The sequence below is a fragment of the Tachysurus fulvidraco genome, chromosome 22, assembly GCF_022655615.1.
Source record: "Tachysurus fulvidraco isolate hzauxx_2018 chromosome 22, HZAU_PFXX_2.0, whole genome shotgun sequence".
Taxonomy (NCBI): domain Eukaryota; kingdom Metazoa; phylum Chordata; class Actinopteri; order Siluriformes; family Bagridae; genus Tachysurus; species Tachysurus fulvidraco.
The window spans coordinates 7,457,591-7,481,859 of NC_062539.1; the positions used below are offsets into that span (position 1 = coordinate 7,457,591).

General features: G+C 39.0%; 2 protein-coding genes across 5 annotated transcripts; one reads left to right on the forward strand and one right to left on the reverse strand.

Annotated features, from left to right (window-relative positions):
- The first annotated feature begins 757 nt into the window (after positions 1-757).
- LOC113645213 (semaphorin-4E-like) lies at positions 758-14,087 on the forward strand. 2 transcript variants are annotated; one of them, XM_027150695.2, is made up of 15 exons: positions 758-902; positions 3,352-3,515; positions 3,620-3,765; positions 4,363-4,422; positions 5,856-5,954; positions 8,031-8,130; positions 8,372-8,467; positions 8,641-8,792; positions 9,312-9,484; positions 10,334-10,487; positions 10,785-10,980; positions 11,076-11,191; positions 12,368-12,537; positions 13,025-13,089; positions 13,246-14,087. In XM_027150695.2, exons 2-15 carry the CDS (start codon positions 3,416-3,418, stop codon positions 13,794-13,796), a joined length of 2,178 nt encoding a protein of 725 aa, XP_027006496.2. In that variant the 5' UTR covers positions 758-902; positions 3,352-3,415; the 3' UTR covers positions 13,797-14,087. The 2 variants fall into 2 exon arrangements, with proteins under 2 accessions (XP_027006496.2, XP_027006497.2); XM_027150696.2 differs by having other exon boundaries at positions 13,025-13,077.
- Positions 14,088-14,220: 133 nt separating this feature from the next.
- On the reverse strand, positions 14,221-19,197 carry LOC113645217 (cactin-like). 3 transcript variants are annotated; one of them, XR_007139130.1, is made up of 6 exons: positions 18,565-19,197; positions 17,859-17,954; positions 17,624-17,769; positions 16,468-16,630; positions 14,776-14,872; positions 14,221-14,623 (listed from the first exon to the last, which is right to left on the reverse strand). XR_007139130.1 is itself a non-coding variant. In XM_047806501.1 (5 exons), exons 1-5 carry the CDS (start codon positions 18,739-18,741, stop codon positions 14,858-14,860), a joined length of 597 nt encoding a protein of 198 aa, XP_047662457.1. In that variant the 5' UTR covers positions 18,742-19,197; the 3' UTR covers positions 14,221-14,857. The 3 variants fall into 3 exon arrangements, 2 of the variants coding, with proteins under 2 accessions (XP_047662457.1, XP_047662458.1); XM_047806501.1 differs by having other exon boundaries at positions 14,221-14,872; XM_047806502.1 differs by lacking the exons at positions 14,221-14,623; positions 14,776-14,872 and adding an exon at positions 15,237-15,254.
- Between the last annotated feature and the right edge of the window lie 5,072 nt (positions 19,198-24,269).

The following is a 24,269-nucleotide window of genomic DNA, read 5'->3' on the forward strand; positions in this document are numbered from 1 at the left end:
CCTTAATTGATGTAGAAAGTACATCCTCTGCTGAGCCTTTTTGATAATGGAGTTTATGTTGCACTCCTTTTTCAGGTCTTGGGAAATGGTAGTGCCCAGAAACTTGAAGGACTCCACAAATGACACAGGGCTGTTGGGTATTGTGAGGGGAAGTAGTGTTGAGGGGTCTTTTCTAAAATCCACTCTCATCTCCACATTTTTGAGGGTGTTTAGCTCTAGGCAGTTCTGACTGCACCATAGCACCAGCCGCTTCACCTCCTGTCGGTATGCAGACTCGATGCCATCTCGGATGAGACAGATGAGCGTAGTATCATCTGCAATTTTCAGGAGCCTAACAGTTGGGTAACTTGAAGTACAGTCATTGGTATATCGAGGGAGAATAGCAGTGGGGAGAGAACATATCGCTAAGGAGCGCCAGTGCTGATTGTCTGAATACTGTTTCCTGCCTGTCAGAAAGCTGGTGATCCACTGACAGATGGAAGGGGGTATAGTGAGTCTTAGGAGTTTGGAGTGGAGAATTTTTGGAATTATAAGTCGACAAAGAGAATCCGGGCATATGTCCCTGGGCAATCAAGGTGTTGCAGAATGTAGTGCAGTCCAATGTTGACTGCGTCGTCCACTGATCTGTTTGCTCGGTAGGCAAACTTTAGGGGATCCAGTATCCGTTCTGTTACAGCACACTGTTAAAGCAGAGACCCTTCCCTGCTAATTGATTTTCTTTCTCCACAAAAGCCATAATGACCATATTGCGATTCTGGAATGAAGCTGCAGCTCAACTAAATTCTCTGCTTCTACTCTAAATCTGGAACTGCCATGAAAGTTCTGGAATCTTTTGCCATATATTTATGTGTGAAAGAGCCATTACTTTTTCATTTGAAGCATTTTGTCAGCAGCTGCAGCAGGTAAGTTCATCTTCAAAGCTTATACTTGTGTTAGTACAAAATAATAGCAGTGATGAAGTGTCTGATGTGTAAGTTACTGTTCAGAACAGTGTTCTCTGTGTTTCTGTACAATAGAGGGGTGTTTTTTTGTTTTTTGTTTGTTTGTTTTGGTGCTCCAGATATTTCTTGATATAGTACTGTATAATACTGTATGGCTTGATATAATACTGTATGGCTTATACTTTCCTGGCCTGCTAATACATTTATATTAGATGGAGTATTACAAATTTTTATTAGGCTAAAAAAAATTGGTTTTAAATGTGTTAAGTTTAAGTAACAGAAAATACTCAACAGTGGGCTGGTGAAGTTGATTAGTTTTTCATAACTGAACATCCTGAAGAGTTTTATTCCTCTTAAACCACCAATGGTTTGAATGATTTATTAATTAAAGTGCATCGTGTCATACTTTTAAACATTTCTCAATACATTCAATATTTAATGTCATCTGGGATCATTTAGATGATCTAGAAATGCACAGATCAGCTCAAACCTCACCGGAATCTGCTACTTCAAATAAATCATCCGCCCGCCATCCACCAGCACCATAATTGTGTATTGTGTCCCGTGTGTATTGATGCAGTACGAATGCAGTGTGCGTGTGTGTGTGTGTATAGTCCAGTGTTGAACTGTTGAATATTGTGGAAGTATGCTGTATGCTGTGTTAGTTATGGCTGTTAATTAGTCTGATGGCCTGATCGAAAAAGCTATCCCTCAGTCGGGGATAAGGCCAATGGATGGTTCTTTATCAGCTCATTCGGTGCAGTTAGAGCGATAAGTGCATAACATAATATTTTGAACAGATGCTGCTTTTAATTAAACAATAATTAATTAAACACAATGTTGTTCTTTGTTCGGATTAAGCTACATTTATTAATAGCATAAGTACAGGCTTTACTTCCTTTCAGATTTTAGCTGTAATGTCACCGTTTCTGTCAACTTTTATGGACTTTGTTTCCTATATTTATGCTTTTCTATTATTACTATGCACCAACACACAAAGACAAATTCCTGTACATATAGATCCTACAGTAGCTGGAAATAAACCTCATTCTGATTCTGAACTTCTCGAACAGGCGAGTTATTTTTTCTTCAACTCTGCCTCATGTCATACACTGCCCTCTTCTGGTCAAAACGTTTCATTACTACTTTAAAAAACGGCTTTTTCTCTTTCCGATTTTCTGTGTTGTTCTATAAAATGCACCGAGAATTTTCACACAGAAACTAATGAGAAAGATTTTTGTACTTAAACCATTTATTCTGTTCTTTTTTTACTTATGCTGGACCCAGCACAAGTAACTAACAATACGGTATGTCCTACTTACTCAGGATCAGAAGGAGCTTTATTACCAAGTGCGCTTGCGCACGTTCAGCTCAATACTTACTGGTCTCCGAGCAGCATTGCTCAATGCCATAGGATGGAAATTATTTACTGCAAGATTATTATTGTATTATATACTATGACAGAAGATGCTGTATTACTCGAGTTCCACATCTATTAGATATTTTTTAACAAATTTCCCATAATTAAGAATGACATGTCATAGGTTTTATCTGTTGTTTGTTGGAATAACTGAAACCAGTCAAACTTAGCACTTACCTTATAACTATCATTCCTTCACCTTCCTGTTACTAAGTGGGAAAACAACAAAGCAACAGCTTTACCTCAGATCATTAAAAAAAAATTGCTAACACTGGGAAATTTTAATATTCCTAAATATTAAATACATATCTTAAACAAAGCACAGTTAGCAATTCTACTTTGTAAAATAACATGTTTACCTTTTTTAGTATTGTTAATAGTATTTAATCATGTGGAGCATCTTCCATAAAGGTCACTGTGACTTCTACTATAAAGTCTACTACAGACATGATAATATATTTAAACTTGTACATTTGTACAATTGATAAAATCATCAACAATTGTTTTCCCTGTAGCTGCTGTTATAGACAATATAGACATTAAGGGCCTGTAACAGCACTGTGTTATAAGAGTAATTAAAGCAGAAATTCTATGTTCAAAAAGTTCTCAAATATTTTTAAACTTCACTGCATGAGGTGCACATGCCCTGTGTTGTTATGTGTTGTGGCTCGTACAACATTTGCAAACAAAACAGTAAACTAATAGAAATGGCATTTAATGACATAATGATGTGTGTGATAAATTTGCGACTCCACTGGATAATCGGCGGTCGATGCTGTTAAGAGGAAGGATGTGAGTTTTGCTTCAGTTATTCTCAGTGATGCATCGAGTTCAGTTCTATAAAAATGACAGATCGATCCATGACCTTTAAAATGAGATTCTGATATTATTATATTCAGTTCTTTTTATTATCAGTTTTATTCAGTTCTTATTATCTTATATTCAATTTTTTTCTTCATGCTGAAAAAATATATTTTCAATATTTTACAGTGTGACTGTTTGAGAGACTGAGACCGACGTTGCTCTGTAGCAGAGACTTGAAGAGCTTTAGGACATGCTATTCTTCGTTTTCCTGTCTTTTTGGGTTCCAGCTGTATTGACCTCGGGCCAGGTTTGGCCATTGAACAGCACACCACGAAAAACAGTTACTCTGAGTAAGTGAGCTGTTTTTGTTTTTTTTCTTTTCTATTATGAGCACCAAAGATCTTATAATTACTCCAACACAGTGGACACTAAAAGCCTATTCTGCTGTTGCTAGGTAACAGAGGACATGTCTTTCAAGAGGAGGGAGTGTGGAATTACACCACCATGCTCCTGATGGAAGATGAGGGTGTGCTCATCCTGGGAGCTCGAGAGGCCATCTTTGCCCTGGACCTCAACAACATCACACACAAGAAGGCTATGGTCAGGAAAAAGATTTAACTTGAATAATAATAATAATAATAATAATAATAATAATAATAATAATAATAATAATAATAATAATAATAATAATAATAATAATAATAATAGCATTTATTTATTTATTTATCTATTTATTTATTTATTTATTTATTTATTATTTTTGTATTTTATTTTATTTTATTTTATTTATCTCAGCCTCAACCTTTTTTGTTTTTGTTTTTGTTTCAATTTCAATTTAACTTATAGCTGGGGTATATTTGCTTATATTTTATCTTTTTACATTCTACATTCTTATATTATTTTAATGATGATTTTAATGAGTTTTATTCCATCAAACATTTTAAACATTCTTTCTATTTCTATATATTAGATTGTGTAAATTTAAGATATCGTCTCTTTATGTCACTGTGATTTCACAATTTTATTTTGACTGCATTTTTTAAACTTGTACACCTCTAAAGTACTTTCATTACAATGAAATAATAATAATAATAATTGTTAAAATAAATGTTAAAATTCCTTGCTTTTTTAGTTTTCACCGGCACTGTACTTATTTAATTCTAGATAAGTAAAGAAATATATTCTCTTTTTTTGTAGGTTAAATGGGAGGTGGCTTCAGAGATGCAGCGCATTTGTATTTTAAAAGGGAAAACACAGGTGAGGTTTTTTTGTGTGTGACTGTTCTGTGTAAAATCGAGAGACTGTTATGTGTGTAACTCACAGGAGATCAGCAGTTTCATAAATACTCTAAGCTGCCCATCAAGTACTAAACATCCTGCCACAACGCAAGAGATCACACCACCGTCACCACCGCTCTGAAAGCGGTTTATGATGATGAAGGAATGAATGAAGGAATGGAAGAAATACACTAAAAATCCAGTATATTAGGAACATCTGTACACCTGCGCATTATTAATTATTAATCATTATTGATCACTGAAAATAAAAACTCTGAGTGAGTGAGTGACAGTTAGGTTTAGAAATTTCTCAGACCAGCTCTCTGATCAAGGAGATCATACTTTTCTTTATATTAGATGCAAACATTAACTGAAACCTTTGACCTATATCTGTAAAATCCAGCCAGGGGTTTGAAGACAACTACACTGATAAATGCACTTTAGACAAGTCATTGGGTTACACTAAAGCTTTTACTTGAATGAGGTTGAAGCTTTATCTTGGCTCATGGACAAGCCTCCTAACAGTGTTGTTCTTCAGTTTGAGGTTGATGATGTTGATGCTGCATTCAAGAGGAAGTCAACTGATGATGATGCTGTGAATGAATTCTGGCAAACAGACAAAAATCAGAAACAAAATATTTTTACAACCAGTAATATTATACATTGTCATCTCTATTAGAAAAACAATGTTTTTATTTAGGCTTCATTTCTGACCTTGCCCGAGCAACCTAGTTGCAAAGATAGAGTCTAACAAAACAGTAGGTCTGCCTGAATATCAGCTTGAACTTGAACTCCGGTTGCGAACCTACTTTATAAAGTTATTTTTGATAATCATGTTTCCTTATGTACATCAATAAGGCTTTACATGTAAAGAGAAGTGGGATATCTTTCAGTGGAAGTGAAATTAATTACTTAAACATGATTTCCTCCTTTGCTCTTTTACTTTGGTAGTAACCAGACTTAAAATTATTATAAGATGAAGTCTTATGAAGATGAAGAAATAAGACACTAATTTCAGTACAGGAAAGTCTAAAGAGTAAAAATGGGATTTCCAAAACATCCACAGAAATGTATATGTACATCTTTGTCTTTATGTGTAAATATGTAAATTCTCAAATAAGGGTAAAAAAAATAATTATTTCCTAATACAGTAAAGAACCAAACCATGTCTAACTTTTAAACCCTGGTTATATTCAACAGTTTTGTGTAGTAAATATATCATATGATTAGGAACAGGTTATTATACAAAGCCCTGATCTACAACTCATCCTCTTTGAGTCCTCACCTAGCCTATGAAATTATTCTCCTTTCATTATTCTTCTTTCTTGTGTTGTTCTGTTAACAGATTCTGTTTTCTGTCTCTTTCTGATTGGCTTCCTTGGACTTTGTATTACCTGTAATTTTCCTTTCCAGACTGAGTGTCATAACTACATCCAGATCCTTCATAAAATGTCGAACGACACCATGTTCATTTGTGGTACCAACGCTTTTAATCCAACCTGTGATATTATGGTAAGTAAAAATTCCTCCCCATATTTTACTGTAAAATGTCCTTACTATAATATTGTAGATATTTGTTAACACGAGTTCCAGCCTGTGTGCATGTTTTGTATTATATCTCACCACCAGTATCAGAATCAGATTTATTGGCCAATTGTGTTGACACACACACAGAATTTGGTTCCAGCTGTTTGTGACTCTCAAAAGTTCCGACGTAAATAACATTATACTATACAAACTATACAAGACAATGCAGATGATGAGATACAATATAGACAGAATGAGTATTAAATATGAATATAGAATATGACTGATCAGTTATGTACATAAAGTATGGGAGTGCAAATAACAATATTGTGCAATATTATGCTTTTTGTACAATATATAGCAGCTGTAGTGTGTGTAATATATACATGTGATTTGAAGACTAACAGTCTTGATAATGGTGAGTTTTTGATCAGGGTGATTGCCTGGGGAAAGAAACTTCCTGTGTCTGGCAGTTTTAGTAAGCAGAGTTCTGTAGTGCTTGCCAGAAGGGAGGAGCTGAAAGAGATTGTTTCCAGGGTGCGAAGGGTCAGTAGTGACTTTTCCTGCCTGGTTTCTGTTTCTTGTGTTGTACTTGTCCTGGGGAGCGGGAAGGGGGGGGGGGGGGATTATTTTTTCTGCTGTTTTTACTTTGCGTTGCGGTCTGTTCCTGTCCTGTTTTGTTGCTGCACCAAACCAGATAGTGATGGATGTGCACAGGACAGATTCAATGACTGCGGTGTAGAACAGCATCAACAGCTCCTGTGGCAGACCATAATTCCTTAATTGGCATAGAAAATACATCCTCTCCTGGGCCTTATTGATGATGGAGTTTATGTTGCACTCTTATTTCAGGTCGTAGGAAATGGAAGTGCCCAGAAACTTGAAGGCCTCCGCACATGACACCGGGCTGTTGGATATTGTGTGGGGGAGTAGTGTTGGCGGGTTTTTCCTAAAGTCCACTATCATCTCCGCAGTTTTGAGGTTGTTTAGCTCTAGACTGTTCTGACTGCACCATAGCACCAGCCCTTCACCTCCTGCCAGTATGCAGACTCATCACCATCTTGGTTGAGACGAATGAGCATAGTATCATCTGCAAATTTCAGGAGTTTAACAGTTTGGTCACTTGAAGTGCAGTCATTAGTGTAGAGGGAGAATAGCAGTGGGGAGAGGATACATCCCTGTGGAGCGCCAGTGCTGATTGTCCGAATGCTGGAGGTGACACCTCCATTCTCACCTGTTGTTTCCTGTCTGTCAGGAAGCTGGTGATCCACTGACAGATGGAAGGGGTATAGTGAGCCTTAGGAGTTTTGGAGTGGAGAATTTCCAGAATTATAGTATTAAAAGCCAAACTGAAGTCGACAAACAGGGCAGTCCAGGTGTTGCAGAATGTAGTGTAGTCCAATTTTGACTGCGTCGTCCACTGATCTGTTTGCACGGTAGGCAAACTGTAGGGGATCCATCATCTGTTCTGTTTCAGTCTTTAGGTGGGCCAATATCAGCTGTTCAAAGGATTTCATGACAACAGATGTCAGAGCGACAGGCCTGTAGTCATTTAGTCCAGTGATGGAGGGTTTCTTGGGGGAGGGGGAGATCCGGTCTGGGCCGAGAGCTTTCCTTGTCTTCTGTCTCTGAAAGAGCCGATTCACATCCTCTTCACAAATCGTGAGTGCAACTTGATTGCTGGCAGGAGTTGTTAATGGGGTTCCCAGAGGAGTGATGTCAGTCATTGAGCTGGGTTGGATGGGAGGTGTGAAGATGTTGTTCTCAAACTTGCAGTAGAAGGTGTTGAGGTCATCAGCCAGGTCTTTTTTTGCTTCACGGGGTGGGGGTGGGGGCGATAGGTTACTGGCCTGCCTACAGAGTTTTGTCCTCCACTCTGTAGGCGGTGTAAGTGGAAGCCCGAGAGAGGTAATCCACTGGATCGAGTGACTGGGCCAAGTTTCAGTAAAACAGAGAGCAGCGGAGAGTGAAAAGTCCTTGTTTATTCTGTGTAGACATTTTATGTAGCTGTAGCTGTTTGTTCCATGTAGACATTTCATGTAGCTGTGTTCTGTCTTCCAGTCTTATAAAGACGGCAAGCTGATGCTCGAAGGTAAACAACAAGATGGGAAAGGAAAGTGTCCATTTGATCCTTTCCAGAGATGTGCCTCTGAATTTGTCGGTAGGTGCTTCGTCTCTCTTAAGGCAAACTGCTGCATGACGTAACATGCCAAAGAGCACAATGTTTAGTTAGTGAGTGATTAAAAGTTTTTAGTTCATGCATTATATTCTTTTTGAAGGTCAATTCTTTAGTCACAGGTGCTACATATGATAACTGAAATGATATTCTGAATGCTTTAAAGGAAAGTAACTCAATGATACCATCATTATGTTTTAATAATATAATTCTGATTGCCGTTTAGATGGACAGCTGTACTCTGCTACGTCTATGGATTTGCTGGGCTCAGAACCAGTTGTGATACAAAACTTTACGGAATCCCTGACTTCCTGGCTTAATGGTACGAATGTAAATTATTGTAAATTTAATGTAAATTTTATTACATTGAACCCGGGACTGAGATGAGTCTTCTTATCATATGTAATTTAAAATTCAACTTTTTTGTAACTTTCTTTAATCCTTCGAGATTGTGATTGAGTAGATGAGAATCACTGATTAGTTTTGTTATTTCAGAGCCCAATTTCATTGGCATGAAGCATGTGGCTGAGGGAGATGACAACCCAGAGGGGGATGATGACAAGATTTACCTTTTCTTTAATGAAAAAGCTGTGGAGTACGATGCCTACAGTAAGATGGAGGTGTCAAGGGTGGCTCGCGTTTGTAAGGTACTCTTCCTTATAAAAGGATGTTGCCGATATTACAGTACACCATTCTAGATTTCTATGTTTTTAACAGGACCCAAATAATGGTTGTGTGGTCACTTCAGGTGATGACAAAATATCTGGGTGCGGAAATATAAGCACACACTTCCTACTTCTGCATTAGTACTTAACAAACCAGATTATACTAAATAAATGGAGATTGGCTAATCATCAAGAATTGAAACGATTATAAATCAAATATTCTAAGATTAATCATCCTGCTTTTGATGCTTTTATACATTAACAGAAAACTTTTTTCTTATTCATTAGTTTATTTTTTGCTTAAGTAATAAAGGCTTAAAGTGAGAGATATTTTCTGCTTATAGAAGAATTTTCTGCTTATAGAAGAATTTTTTACCAAAAAATATTTGGTTGGATTGTTGGATTGATGTTAATTTACTAAATAAATATAACTATTGTCACTTGCGAAGATGTCATTTTTTTGGCGCATTGTTCTCATACCCTCTGATCTCTCCTTGCTAGGGGGATGTAGGAGGACAGCAGACATTGCAGAAGAACTGGACGGCATTTCTAAAGGCTCACCTGGACTGTCCTGTCCTTCAAACCAGACTACCACTTCTCATACAGGATGTGTTCCTCTTCTGCCCAGACACCTGGAAAACCTGTATGTTCTATGGTGTCTTCACTCCTCAGGGGTGAGTAATGTTCAGTTCAAAAATGGCAGCGGAATAGGTTTAAATAACTGCAGTAAAGAAGCCAATTTGTGATTTTGAATGTAATCAGGATTGTGGTTGAATACCAGACCAACAATACAGTCAAACCTTAAGGCAGAGGACTTAAGGTTTGACTGTGCCCTTGAGCTCAGGCTGATCTAAAGGGCATGTGAAGATCAATATGTTTAGGTCAAATGGGAAACCTAACAGTCTCTAGTTTAACAACTCACTAGTATTTATAGTCAATAATGGGTTGCCATTAACTTCAGAATTACACATTATGGTATTAGTTTGGATGGCACAGTGGTTTAGGTTTAGGTCCAGGTTCCTCACAACCCTGTGTAGGGTAAGCGCTATAAATGATGGATGCATTTGCAATGTGTTCCCATTATAAAGCATTTTAAATCACACAAGCCTTTTATTACTGATTCAAACATGACATATGATTTGTTTAATGCAATAAAGGATAATGTACCATACACCAAAGAGCGCCAAACAAATGCACATTTACACACTTATTCACAACTTCGGGCAATTAATTGAATAATGAATAAATTGTAGGAGGTTACATGATGCTATACGGTGTACTCAAAAATTATCTAAGGGAGTCAAAACCTGTAAATCAATGCAAATCAAGAAAATACTTAAATATGTTTTTTTATTTCTGTGTTTTTCTTCCTATTTGCATATGTGTAAGGCTGTGACATCGAGTTAAAAACAAAAAAGTATGAAATAAATCACAATTGTAGCATATTATTACAACATTAACTAGACATAGTTTTTTTTAACCACAGACTTATGACACTTGTTTCACTGTGATTTTTCTGACAGGGAAATGCCGGAGTACTCAGCAGTGTGTGCGTACAGGATACAGGACATCAGAGATGTGTTCTCTAAAGGCCAATTCAAAATGCTATACACAAGTTCTTTATCTGAAAAATGGGGGAAATACTACGGACATTTGCCTGCCTCTCATCCCGGAGCTGTGAGTTCCACATTTACCAACATATTCTACAACAATCCTTTTTATTTGTTAGCTACAGTCAGAATATAATAGACACAATTCTTATCATTTACTGAGTAATAATGTACATAGTGATGTGCATGGGGTATAACGTTTTAATTCGTACATTTTGTCTCCAAACCCCACATCAATGCAGTAATTACTTATTCGCTTTGTGTTGCTCTCTCTCTCTCTCTCTCTCTCTCTCTCTCTCTCTCTCTCTCTCTCTCTCTCTCTCTCTCTCTCTCTCTCTCTCTCTCTATGCGTGCGTGTATGTAGTGTAGTAACAGTAAAACAAGGGAGTCTTTGGACCTCCCTGATGAAACCCTCCGAGACCACCCACTGATGGATCAGGCAGTGAAGCCTTCTGAGCAGCCCCTAGTGGTGAAGAAAGGAGCTGCATTTACTCGTATAGTGGTGGCCAGCACTACTGCCCTGGATGGGAGCAGCCATCAGGTCATGTTTATTGGCACAGGTACATAAATATTTAGTGTACAGTTTTCATAATTTATACAGACTTATCCATGCATGTGTTATAGTGTTCAATCAACTGTACAATCTTTGTAACAGCAAGTGGTTCAGTGCTGAAAGCAGTCAACTATGACGGAAAGATGGTGATAATAGAGGAGGTGCAGCTTTTTAAGCAGTCTGAGCCAGTAAAGATATTGCGGCTCTCCGTCACCCTGGTAAGCCTCAGAGCACATTTACATTAATTTTTTTTCCTCCCTGAAGCTACACCAAAAGATTATAAGTTATTTTATTTTATTTATTTGTTTTTGGGTGCTGTTTCAGAATTGAACCCTGGTCAAACTGGGAATGGTGGACTGAGCTTTGCTTCAGGGCCGGATGTTGTTTAAAGTGGTTTAGTTCATTATGGCAGATAGATATATAGATATAGATATTATAGGTATTGTCAGTATGCCTTCTGCTTGTATTGTACAAAGACAGAGGCCCAGGGATAGGGTTAGGGTTATTTGTACATAAGTGAGCAACTAGGACTCACCTTGCCTCTGTCATTAACTAGTTGCATTAGTTGTGACTTTTCTCTAACATTTCCTAACTATTCCTATTCTATATCTGTCGGGATATTTTCTTCTAGTGATAGATAAGTTAGTTTAGCAGTTATCTCTAAGCTAATTTGGTCAAACCTTTTGCAGATAACTGCTACTGTTGTTCGAGATTTATGTTTCCCAAGAGATTTAGAAATATGGCGCCTGAATTTATTTTGCCCAGTATGATAGCAAGTTATTAGCTATGCTGCTTATGCCTGTGCTAGGAAAAATGTGTAACTGCTTTTCTTTTTGTATTATATAGTATGCAGTATATGGAGCTGATGGGTTAGTTATTGACTTTTTGTCACAAGAAAAAAAAAGTAAAGTAAAATGTGACAGTGTTAATACTTACCATTAGCATTAGTGAAAATCATTCAGAGACTGCCGTGTCTAAGAATCAAGGAAATGTTTTGTTTTTTTATTGGAACTTTGTGTGTGACATTACACTATTAATTGATTTATAAAAGGGAAGAAATCGTTATCTATTTAGTTTGGGAGAACGATAAAAATACATTTTCATTCAGTGAATTGTTTTTAGTCTTCTGATATTTTTTCAAAATATTTTAGAAATAAAATTTTCCTACTGCTTTTAGCTTTCATTTTAGGTAACATGCAAATCTAACATCCCCACCCCCCCCCCCATCATTCACACTAGTAGAACTAAAATAAAGTAATACTTATGACTTTCCTATCATGGCTATCCCAGTACTCATCTGATTCATTTAATTATTTCTACTTGCGATTCAGTTTTAGTTTGATTCTGTTATAGTTTGACCATCTTTTTAATAACTGCTGCACATATTGTTTCAGGGTCAGCTGTATGCAGGCTCAGAGGAAGCAATGGTGCAGATGCCTCTTAGTACATGTGACCATTACGCTTCCTGTATGGACTGTGTGCTGGCCAGAGACCCTTACTGCGGCTGGGACCTCAGCGCTGAACGCTGCATTGCTATAAAAAACATTCATCCAGATAAACACAGGTACTCAGCATATACTTCTCAGCTGCTGTAATATAGTGCTGTAAGGAAAATCATGATGTGGTGTGCTGTTGTAGGAAAACGGGCAAAAAGGAACAATGGGTGTGACGTGACCTGAAGTTTACCCTTTAGTAATTATTATTTACTTTTAATTTTTATTAAAATACAACACACAATAAATCAATTCATCAAGTACTTTACAGTATTTTTTACTCTTTATTGGTTTAGATTAACTGGAGTTAATAGTAGCGTATTAAAATGAACACATTAATATAAACCTGATGTGCCTTCCAGCTAGATCTACTGTAAGTCTTTGTTATAAAAAAATCACTTAATCACCTTCTGACCAATTAGAATCAAGAATCAAACATCACTGTGGTCTAATATATTGAATTGACTGCTCTAGAGACTGTACTATAGACTGTGCACATATGGGAATGTTAGATATATTGAATTTTCAGTCATGTCAATCTATTTTTTTCTCCTGCAGTGAGGTGGTTCAGAGTCTGAGAGATGGAAATGCTGCACGTTGTCCTGCAGTCGGTATGCAAACAGGTGGCTTTTTATGTCCACTGGTTCAGATAGTACAGTATTTACTGATAAAAGTGTCTTGTATGGGTCATTATACATGCAGCAGAAATGGTTTATTCCATTGTGACTTGTCACTGAAAGCCAATAAGACTCTCGAGGACTGTTGTTTTTGTGTTACAGAAAGTACTACGGTCATTAAAACCTTCTATCCTGGTAACGAGGTCAGGTTGCTTTGCCAGCCAGGATCAAACCTGGCCCGAGTGCAGTGGAGCGTAAACAATCACACAATTCAAAACTCCAACAAGTACCACAATCTTCACAACAACCTGTTGATCCTCAATGCCTCAGACAGCGACGCCGGATTCTACACCTGCACCTCTGTAGAGTCCTCCAATGGTAACGACTATGTCATCCAAACTGCTACATATGAGCTGAGGCTGGGGAACTTCATGGAGCATCCTTTGGTTCAGCCGCAGGCACAGAAACAGCAGAAATGTCTCTCTTTCCTCAGTATCCTGGCCATTATACCAACACTGATGTTATTAGCTCTTGTGGTATGGAACTTCTACAAAGGGCATTTTGCTGACCAGAGAAGTTCGAAAAAAGCTGAGGAAAGTCCACAGAGTGTGTCTGTCCGTCAGGAGCCACTGCAAATTGTTCAAGAAAGTTCAACAGAAATAACAATCAACAGAATAGCTGAATCCCCTGATGTGACAAACCAACATAATTGAGACAAATTGCTCCAGTGAAGTTTATTGTTTATTTTGCAGACACCTCAATGATGAATCCAACATAATCCAGTTTCAAAGCTCAAACCACACAATCTAAACTGATTGGAGAATTAAAAACGCTTTGTTATTTTTAGACTTCAGTATTGCTTAAAGCCCTAAAGCACTGAAACGGGTTTAAGCACAGTATATTAAAAACAAAGGCCAAAATAGATGTGAAGATGTATTTTGAATTTTGAGAATTTTGTGAGACATTTTTTTACTGTAAAATAAACAGTGAATGTGTTTGTGTAATGTCTTCTGTGTACAGAACCATTATTTTCAGTCTATGTGACTTCAAATACGTTTAAGTTGTTAAAAAAAGATTTGTATTGTTGATAGGAAGACAACCATTCAAATCTAATCATTTGAGGAGAGTCAACAATTCAGTTATACAAAAATATCCAGAATTTGCTTTACTAATCATTTTAATTACAGGGTAACCTCATCCACATATCTTTCAACTTACTTTTGTTCCCATGAGGCCTGGTGTAAAGATTATTCACGTAGAAGTTTAAACTTGAAGACAAGATAACTGTTTATATAGATAAACTGTCTTCTCATCTCCTTTAGCGATAGCACTTGAAACAAAACCACAGCTGAAGATGCCATTGGCAAACTGGCAGCAGAAGTCTTGTCGATGCAAGCACTCCCATTCATGGTTGACCATCTTAAACACGATGTCCTCGAAGGATGCCAATGTCTTTGTTATCCGGGCTCGGCTCAAGGAAGTACTGAGGCATGGAACGTTTGTCGATCAGGTCCGGGTAGAAGATGTTAAACTAGTAACCCTGGACGAGTAGATATAGTAGAGGAGTAGAGGAGAGACGAGTAGAAGAAAGCGTGCAGCACAAAGGTGAGCACCGCTGACTCGTAGTCGCTGTATGCCGCTGAGCTTTGTCCACGCTCCTGGCAGGAAACAAAAAAAATGCGTCCTACTCACCCCACCGCTGGCTGGACTGCTTCATCTCTTAGGCCTACAGGCCTCCCATGGATTTTATAAGTAGACTCCATATTTGACTCGCCTATTTGAACTGACACTGTCATGAAAAGGACACAATAAATTCACATTGGAGATTTTCTGTTACTCGTATTCCCCGAGATTTTACACAAATACCTACACAAATAAATAGCTAAAGCAACATTCAAATGAAACATTATTGCGGAATACTCAAATACAATAATAATCATAAAAAATTATATTAGGTCATCAGTGATGTGTGAGCTGGTAACAGTACAGTGTATTACAGTGAAGTTATTGACTGTTATTTTTTAGTATTCACTTTTCGGGTTTTGCACTTTGCAGACGGTCCCTTGTAATCTGTCTCTCAGTCGTCCGCACATAGAGACTTGTGTATTTTGTCCACCGTGGAGGAAAGCTGATTTTGAGGAAAATTGGGTTGTAGCTGCCTCTTTACATTACTACGATAGAAAAAGAGGTGTTATTTGTGTAGTAGCAGCATTTAGCTCAGGAGTTATTGACTCAGGAATCTCGAATACAGTGATACCTCGAGATACGAGTGCATTGATGTATGAATTTATTGAGATACGAGCTGTGATTCGACCAATTTTTTGCCGTGAGATACGAGCAAATTTTTGAGATACGAGCATCCGAGCTGCCGCCGAAACAAAGATCCAGAACAACCACGTGTGCTCTGTTTCCCCTGCCTCAGCTTAGTGAGGAAAGAGTGACAAAAAAAGCAAAAACAAGTGAAAAGGGATGAAGAAAATTAAGCAATATTAATGTAAAGAAAACAGAAATTGTAGCAATTAAGTTCAGTTAAGTTAAGAGAATTTCAGTTAAGTTCGTTAATTTTAACTAATATATGCCGTCCTTTGTATGATTATGCTTGTGTGTCATTTTTGCTTGTTTGTTTATCTGCAATCGTATTGTTCTTCACTTCAGCTATGATAAAGACACATTTCTTTCCATTATTTGCCTGGTTACGTATGTATGTGTGGGCGGAGCTATCAATACAGGGGTGGGACCCATTTTGGTTAGGGGCCTGTTTGTTTTGGTAATTTCGATTGTCAAACAACGTACACCCCACCTTTAAGGGTCTTTAAACTTTTAAGGGCCAGAAGTTGATGGTGGCCAAACTCCAGTATTTTTACTCCATATGTTTCTGTTATGCCTTTCCAAAAGTCTCAAATTTGTTGAAATGAAGGGTTGTATCCTTTTGTGGCCACACCAACTTTGAATGTTGAACCAAAAGCTTGTTTTTTTCTTTGTTTTATAATTATTGATACTGGAACACCAGAGAATCTTCTGCTCTTGATTTCTTCTGATCTAGGACTATGACTAGATTTCAAAAGTAGATTACATTTTGTTTCAGTTGAGTGCTATAACCAAGCATCTAAACAAATTTTTGATCATTGTTGTGTTACAGTTTGTGTACGAGAACTCGTACCATCCCTCAAAGTTTCACATCCTAGACCACAGGTTTGGGCTGAATGTTCAGTTTTAAGACATAACAATAATAATCATCATCATCATCATCATCATCATCTAAACAAATACAATAGGTTCTCTTGCAATGTTTTTTGCACAATAACAATACAAAGCAGGCTATTGATTAAAAAAAGGAGGACGATAGGAAAGGCATTCAGGGTTGTCTAACTGAAGTGCACACACCTTGATGTCCTCCAGCAGGTCGTCCATGTCCGTGACCGTGAGTCCATTCAGGAAGGTGTACGGTTCATGCATTTCCACAGAAAGGTCATCATCTTCAGCGCTGATGTATTTGGCCAGCAGGTCAATGGGCTTGGCTCGGCCATCTCGGATACGGATCTTAGACCTGCACGTGTAAAGCAACAAATTATAAACAAATTTAATTCACAGACATGTTTTGACAATTTTAAAGCAGCTTTCATAACAGTGAATCGGGAATTGGCAGATAGAACGAACTCCGGAAGTTACTCCATATGTTTATAATTGGTCCATTATTAATATTTCTCCTTTTGCTGGTCTAATGTCTCTGGTAAGATGCCACATGTTTGTCCATAATGGTCCATATGTTGGATGGAGATGATGGAGATAGCATTGTGTTGTGGCTGTGTTTTGCTAGAAAAAGAACTTCAGCTATAATGAATATACTGTATACAGTATCTCACAGCCATTAATGTCTAAACCACTGGCCACAAAAGTGAGTACACCCCTAAGTGAAAATGTCCAATTTGGGCCCAATGTATCAATTCTTTTGTGGCCATCATTATTTTTTAAAGCACTGCCTTAACCCTCTTGCGCATGGAGTTCACCAGAGCGTCACAGGTTGCCACTGGAGTCCTCATCCTCTCTTCCATGACATCATCACAGAGCTGGTGGATGTTAGAGACCTTGCTCCTCCACCCACAGATGCTCAATAGGGTTCAGGTCTGGAGACCTGCTTGGCCAGTCCATTGCCTTTACCCTCAGCTTCTTTAGCAAGGCAGTAGTTGTCTTGGAGGTGTGTTTGGGGTCGTTATCATGGTCGAATACTGTTCTGCGGCACAGTCTCTGAAGGGAGGGGATCGTGCTTCAGTATGTTACAGTACAGTTGGCATTCTTGGTTCCCTCAGTGTACTGTAGCTCCCCAGTGCCCTTAGGGTGTGTTGAGTTATTTTGAGGGGACAGCACATTTACACTTTTATACAAGCTGTACACTCACTACTTTACATTGTAGCAGTGTCAATTCTTCAGTGTTGTCACATGAAAAGATCTAATAAAATATTTACAAAATTTGAGGGGTGTTCTCTGATTATATAGACACTGATATATATATATATATAGTGTGTGTGCATGTGTGTTATACCTGAGCTTGTCCTGATGCAGATGAAAGTTGTCCTCTTGCTCTGCCCAGGTTTTAAAATGCTCTGCTTCCTTCTCTCTCTGCAGCATCTCCAACTCCTGCTCCCGCATGGACTTCTCCCGTTCTCGCTCCAGACGTAACTGCTTCACCTAAAACATGTTCCCGTTCCTGCCTCTTAAATATATTCAATCTTTTTTTTTTAAATGCTTACAAACACAATGACCTTTCTGGCATTTACCTTCTGCAGCTCCCTGCGATTCTCCTCCTGGATAAGCTTGTTCCTCTCCTTCAGCTCTTTTTCACCCAAGTGCCCAATTCCCTTCAACTCAAGAGCCTACAGAGGAAACACATCATGGACAGGTTTAAAATGGAAACAGGTTTATTTCACAGAATTGAGAGTTCCATTTGATTTTGACAGAATGCTTGATTCTGATTGGTCAAATGCTGTTAATTAATTTTCTATAAGAACAGCTCTGTCATTACACTAGTGCCAGCTGTAATGATCTAATACCTTATTGTTTCAATAGTAACCACGTGATGCCAGGTTCATTAATTTTGACACCATGACACATTAGCCAGTTAATTAGCTTACTGACTATCAAGATATTTTTTGGTTTTCATGGGGTAAGAAACATGCACAGAGGTTTGCTGATATACATAAATGAATATGAACATAATGGCAACACAATTAACTGCAAAATGAACAAACAGTACAGAAACTGTACTCTCCTCTGCTATTCTAATAGTTAATCATTTAATCACAATACACTGTGCTGTTGTTGTACAATAAACATACAGTGTGATGAGATGCCTTTAACACCGTGTCATTTACTATTTCCATTAACAACATGCCTCATCTTGTATTATTTACTTAATGTTTTAATTCCATTAATTTTAACAATGTAATATCCTTCATTACCTGATGTTATAAGACATTTTCCTACCTTCTGCCATTTGAAGGTGCCCAGCAGGTTGTTGTCTCCAAACTGGTTGTCTGCATTAGTGTATCCCATGTACTCTTTACTCCAGCCCATTTTCTCACGCTTCTTCCACTCCTTGGCTTCTTTCTTAGCTAGTCGACAAGCTTTCTTCTCTTCTGGAGTCTCCAAAGCCTTCATCATCTCCTTCTGCTTCTTCCGCTCTTCTTTGGCTGACAAAGCAACTTGTCCTTCTTTATTGTCACCCTGCTCAGAAGCAGAAGATGCGGAGGACACTGACAAGCCTGAGGATGACCTCCTCCTCTGTCATCTGTCCTTGGTGTCATCGCGATCGTTCCTCTTCCTGTTCCGGTCCCTGTCCTCGCTCTTCCTTTCCCTCCCTCTGCTCCTCCTTTGCTCCTCCTTCTGTCTTCATCACGCTCCCGCCGTCTCTCTCGGCTGGAGCTCTTGCTCCTGTGCTCAGCACTCCTCTGTCTCCCCCTGTCTCTGTCCCTGCTGTCTCTGTCTTTCACACGCCGTCTCTCCGCACTGGAGCGTGTGCTAGAACGAGATGAACTCCTGCTCTGCCTGTGCTCTCGTTTCTCCTTCCTTTGACTCTTCTTATTGTGTTTCTCTCTATCACGGTCATCAAGCGGTGAGCTAAGTGCACAGACAAAGGTGATTCTGTTGGTACTATTTTCACTAAATGTCAGACATAAAACAATTCATTGGTGAAGACATGAGAACTGTACATGCAAAGCTGTGCTGTAAATCTCTTTGAAACTAATTTTATGTAATACAGGTGTGACCGATATAAAAAAATTCTGAACGAAAGTCTCTCATTTCACTGCAGGAAGTAAACAATAACAACTGCACTGACTTACACCAAATACACATTCTTCCAGTATACATCCATGTCTACACCACCACCATATCAAACAGTTTACATGCTGTTTTGCACACTGTTTTAGCTCTTTGCACACGCTGTCTTTCACATTTCAGTCGATTGCTGTTTTGCCCAATACATAACAATTCCAGTATTTCTGCACATGCAATATATTTACACTGGTCAGTGCTGCTTTTGTTTATTGTCTAGTAATTTTGTTTGCACTGTCTTTGGTCCTGCACTGTTTACACCAGGTTGCACAGATGCACTTTATGTATCCATGACTAACTTGCTTAAGTCCTTAGCTCGGTCTTTGTTCTATAGCACCATGATCCTGGTTAAACATTGTTTCATTTATTTCATTTGTTTCATATACGTCAGATCAGTTATGTACATAAAGTGTGAAAAGTGCATGGTAGTGCAAATAACACTATTGTGCAATATGCTTTTTGTACAATAAGAAGCAGCAGTAGTGTGTGTAACATATATGGATGATTGTGGAGGTTGTGTCCAGGGTGTGAAGGGACAGCAATTTTTCTTGCCTGGTTTCTGGTTCTTGTATGGTACAAGTCTTGCGGGGTGGGCAGGGGGGCACCAATTATTTTTTCTGCTGTTTTTACTGTGTGATGCTGTCTGTTCCTGCCCTGTTTTTTGCTGCTCTAAACCAAATGGTATTGGATGTGCACAGGACAGATTCAGTAACTGCATAACTATAACGGCATAACTGTATAACTGCATCAACAGCTCCTGTGGCAGACAATAATTCCTTAATTGATGTAGAAAGTACATCCTCTGCTGGGCCTTTTTGATAATGGAGTTTATGTTGCACTCCTTTTTCAGGTCTTGGGAAATGGTAGTGCCCAGAAACTTGAAGGACTCCACAAATGACACAGGGCTGTTGGGTATTGTGAGGGGGAGTAGTGTTGAGGGGTCTTTTCTAAAATCCACTCTCATCTCCACGTTTTTGAGGTTGTTTAGCTCTAGGCAGTTCTGACTGCACCATAGCACCAGCCGCTTCACCTCCTGCCGGTATGCAGACTCGGATGTGACAAATGAGCGTAGTATCATCTGCAATTTTCAGGTGTCTAACAGTTGGGTAACTTGAAGTACAATCATTGGTATACAGAGGGAGAATAGCAGTGGGGAGAGAACATATCGCTAAGGAGCGCCAGTGCTGATTGTCCAAATACTGTTTCCTGCCTGTCAGAAAGCTGGTTAGGGTTGCCACCCGTCCCGAGAAATACGGAATCATCCCGTATTTACAGGCAAAATGGTTTGTCCCGTATTTTACATAGGTCCACATTATACAGCATCCCATGCAAATCACCCCACCTGCATTGTGTGGAGACGCGTCTGCCCCTGATTGGGTAATACTCTTTGCCATCGTTGGTTTGATTGGTTTGTTTTAGGGTTACGTGCCATGAATCACGGCCAATCAGAGTCAGAGGAGGGCGGGACGCCGCCTCGCTGGTTCTTTTGACAGAGTCAGAGTGACAGAAAATCCATATGAACCTGCCTAACATGCTGTCCATCATCAGCCACATCTTAAGCATCCCAGCATCCACTGGTTATGTGGAAAGGATCTTTTCTAGAATGGCCAACAAATGGAGTGACAGCAGGAACAGGTGATCTGTAGAGCTCATTACTAGTGAGCCCTTGATCACTTTGAGCCGTCCTGTTCAGAGTTTTACTGTAACTGTTTGAAAGACAAACAGCTTCTCGGTGCTGCACGGAGTGACCAGAAGTACACTTATAAAAGAAAGTAGGCCTGACATGCTCCAATACTACACACTACTACTTCTGGTCCGCTGATATTCACTGATACACTGATATACATCCACTGATGTTATTATGTTCATGATGTTCATGGAAGATCTTTTGCAAGTTATAATTACTAAGTTATGGATCTGTTCATTTAATAATAAGCTAATAAAATATGGTTCATATCTCACAAGTTCCTCCAAAAGCTTATTTAGTGTGACTGAGAACACAAAAAATAAACTTTTGGAGGAACTTGTGAGATACGAACCATATTTTATTAACTTATTGCAGATATCTTATTATAATGTCCATTGGTATCAATCTTAATATTTTTATGAATACATGTTTTAAGTTATGATATACCACCACTGGCACTGGGGTCATCGTGGCCCCGAGGGGTGCTGCCCCCGCTGCGGCAGGCGTCCGTTATTTTTCTGTATTGAAGGTGGCAACCCTACCGAGACTCGAACCCACAACCTTCGGGTTACGAGTAAGACTCTTTAACCATTAGGCCACGATTGATTAATTAATCAAATACAATACAATTTACAGTGTGGATATATTTATACCTCCCAGTTTAAACATCTCATACAGTACACTCTAATAAGGTAAAGTGCAGCAGAGCACAGCAAATTCAGAACAAACAAAGAGGTATTTTAACATGTGCATATGTTACCATAACACTGTTTCCAAATACAATACAATTTACAGTGTGGATATATTTACCTAAACATTTGTTTCTTATTTCACATATTGGCAGAAAAACAAATTGCAATTTAAGCCCTTTTTTGAGGAGATAAACAATTTTGAACATGCAAAGCAGCATTAACATACTGTAGGAGCAACAACTTGCACCTCCCAGCTTAAACATCTCTCTCTCTTTATCTTTCTCTCACTCAATTTCATTCACTTGCTTATTCACACATACACACACCCATACACACATACACCCCAAAAAAGAAGAATTCTCCGATTGCTATGCTTGGAGCTGAAACGCCTGACAAATTCATCCAAATATAATGACCTGGCCCGTCGGTATTCAACGCTTAGGACACCCAAGTGACTCAAAAGGGCATCACCCATGGTTGTCCTCAAGTGGTTTTAAATAAGTGCTAGAGCAGCTGAAAAGCTTCTCTCTAATAATAATATAAAGCCAAGACCTCTGCTTCTTCTCCCAAGTTGCATCGACACATTACTGCTGCGAGTGCCGCCAATTGTTTGGGGGTGGAATTGCATCTGTGATCGTTCATCCTCGGGCTCGTCAGTGTCCTCCACATCTTCTGCTTCTGAGCAGGGCGACAATAAAAAGAACAAGTTGTTTTGTCAGCCAAAGAAGCGCGGAAGAAGCAGAAGGAGATGACGAAGGCTTTGGAGACTCCAGAAGAGAAGAAAGCTCATCAATTGGCTAAGAAAGAAGTCAAGAAGAAGAAGAAGAAGAAGCGTGAGAAAATGGGCTGGAGTGAAGAGTACATGGGATACCCTAATGAAGACAACCTCTATGGAGAAAATAACCTGCAGTGCACCTTCAAATAGCAGAAGGTAGGAAAATGTCTTATAACGTCAGATAATGACAGATATTACATTAAATTATGTTAAAATGAATGGCATTAAAACATTAAAGGTGGGGTGCACAATCTCTGAAAGCCAATGTTGACATTTGAAATCACCAAAACAAACACGCCCCTAACTGAAATGGGGGTCACCCCTGTTTTGATAGCTCCACCCCACACATACATACGTAACCCTGGCAACTACTATTAACCAGCTGGGGCAGCTGGCCGAGGGGATATTTTTATCAATAAATGAACTCAATGAGTAATACTATGGTATAAAGGTCAAGTGTGTTTTTGTAGTACTGTTGTGTGATGTACCGTGAAAGGTTTAGGTCCGCTTCACGCGGAAGACGTTCAGTTCTCTCCAGAGCTGGAAAGCTGATCCTTTATACAAAGCCTTTTTTTCACTGTCAATCTTTCAATTGCTTTCGGCTAATTTCAGACAATGGAGAAAGTTTGATTTTGACATTGGTGGGGACATAATTTATTTGACATTGGTGGGGACAACATTCCCCGTATTTTGTACATAAGACTGTTGTTATGGTAACCGGCATAATCACGTTGCATATTTCTTCATACAACGGAATATAGCTGCAGCCGACCTAAACACATTAGCGAGAAAGACAAAGCCAATCAAACAGCGACGTGGGTTAGAGAGGCAGGACTCAAAAAAGGCAAAGGCCAATCATTTTAGAGAGTTGATTTACAGAAGCGGGATTCATTACAGGGGGTAAATCTGTTAACCGTTTGTGTTCCACTAGTTGCGCTATTTTTCCAGAACGCCGTTGTAAAATATTTTCATCTTATATAATGTTTCCTGAATAAATGTTAAATGACATAAGTAAAAAAGCACAAGACACAGACGGATATCAGTGGTTATGTATAAATATACATTGGCTTGGTCGAATTATTGCTAGGGAAAATTGAGTGTTCCCTGGATATTGGTAGGGACATGTCCCTACCGTCCCTACCCAAATCGACACCCTTGATTTCAGACATGCGCACTGAACATTTTCTCCGCTGCATATTGAGAAGACACGCCCATTTCTTTTTCAGCCTGGACAAAGCTCAGCAGCATCCAGAATGAGGGACAATCTGAAAGATTTCCATAAAGACCATTAACCTTAGCCAAATAATCTCTGCTTTACCTCCACGCTGTTGCTGAGCCTAGCTCTCCGCTGTGTTCTCTTGCCACATGGTGAGTGCCACAGCGGCGCTACTGATTGGCTACCGTCTTTGTGGAGGGAATTTCGCCGCCCCACCCTGCACTAACGGTCTTCTCGGGTCTAAAGAATTGTACACGACCCGAAGTGTTCCGAATCACTTTTTACCCGAACCCGACGTGCATATATTTTTTTTTATTGCCTCCATGCTGATTCTGACAATAACACTAAAGTAACCGTTACAGCGTGGGTTCAAAACCGCTCCGGTCTCGGGACGGACCTTGGGTTTTCGGATCTAAGTGGACCTGTGAAGAACTCTACTTTGCACTCTACGGTGCTGACCTTGGTGCTGCACGCTTTCCTCTGCTC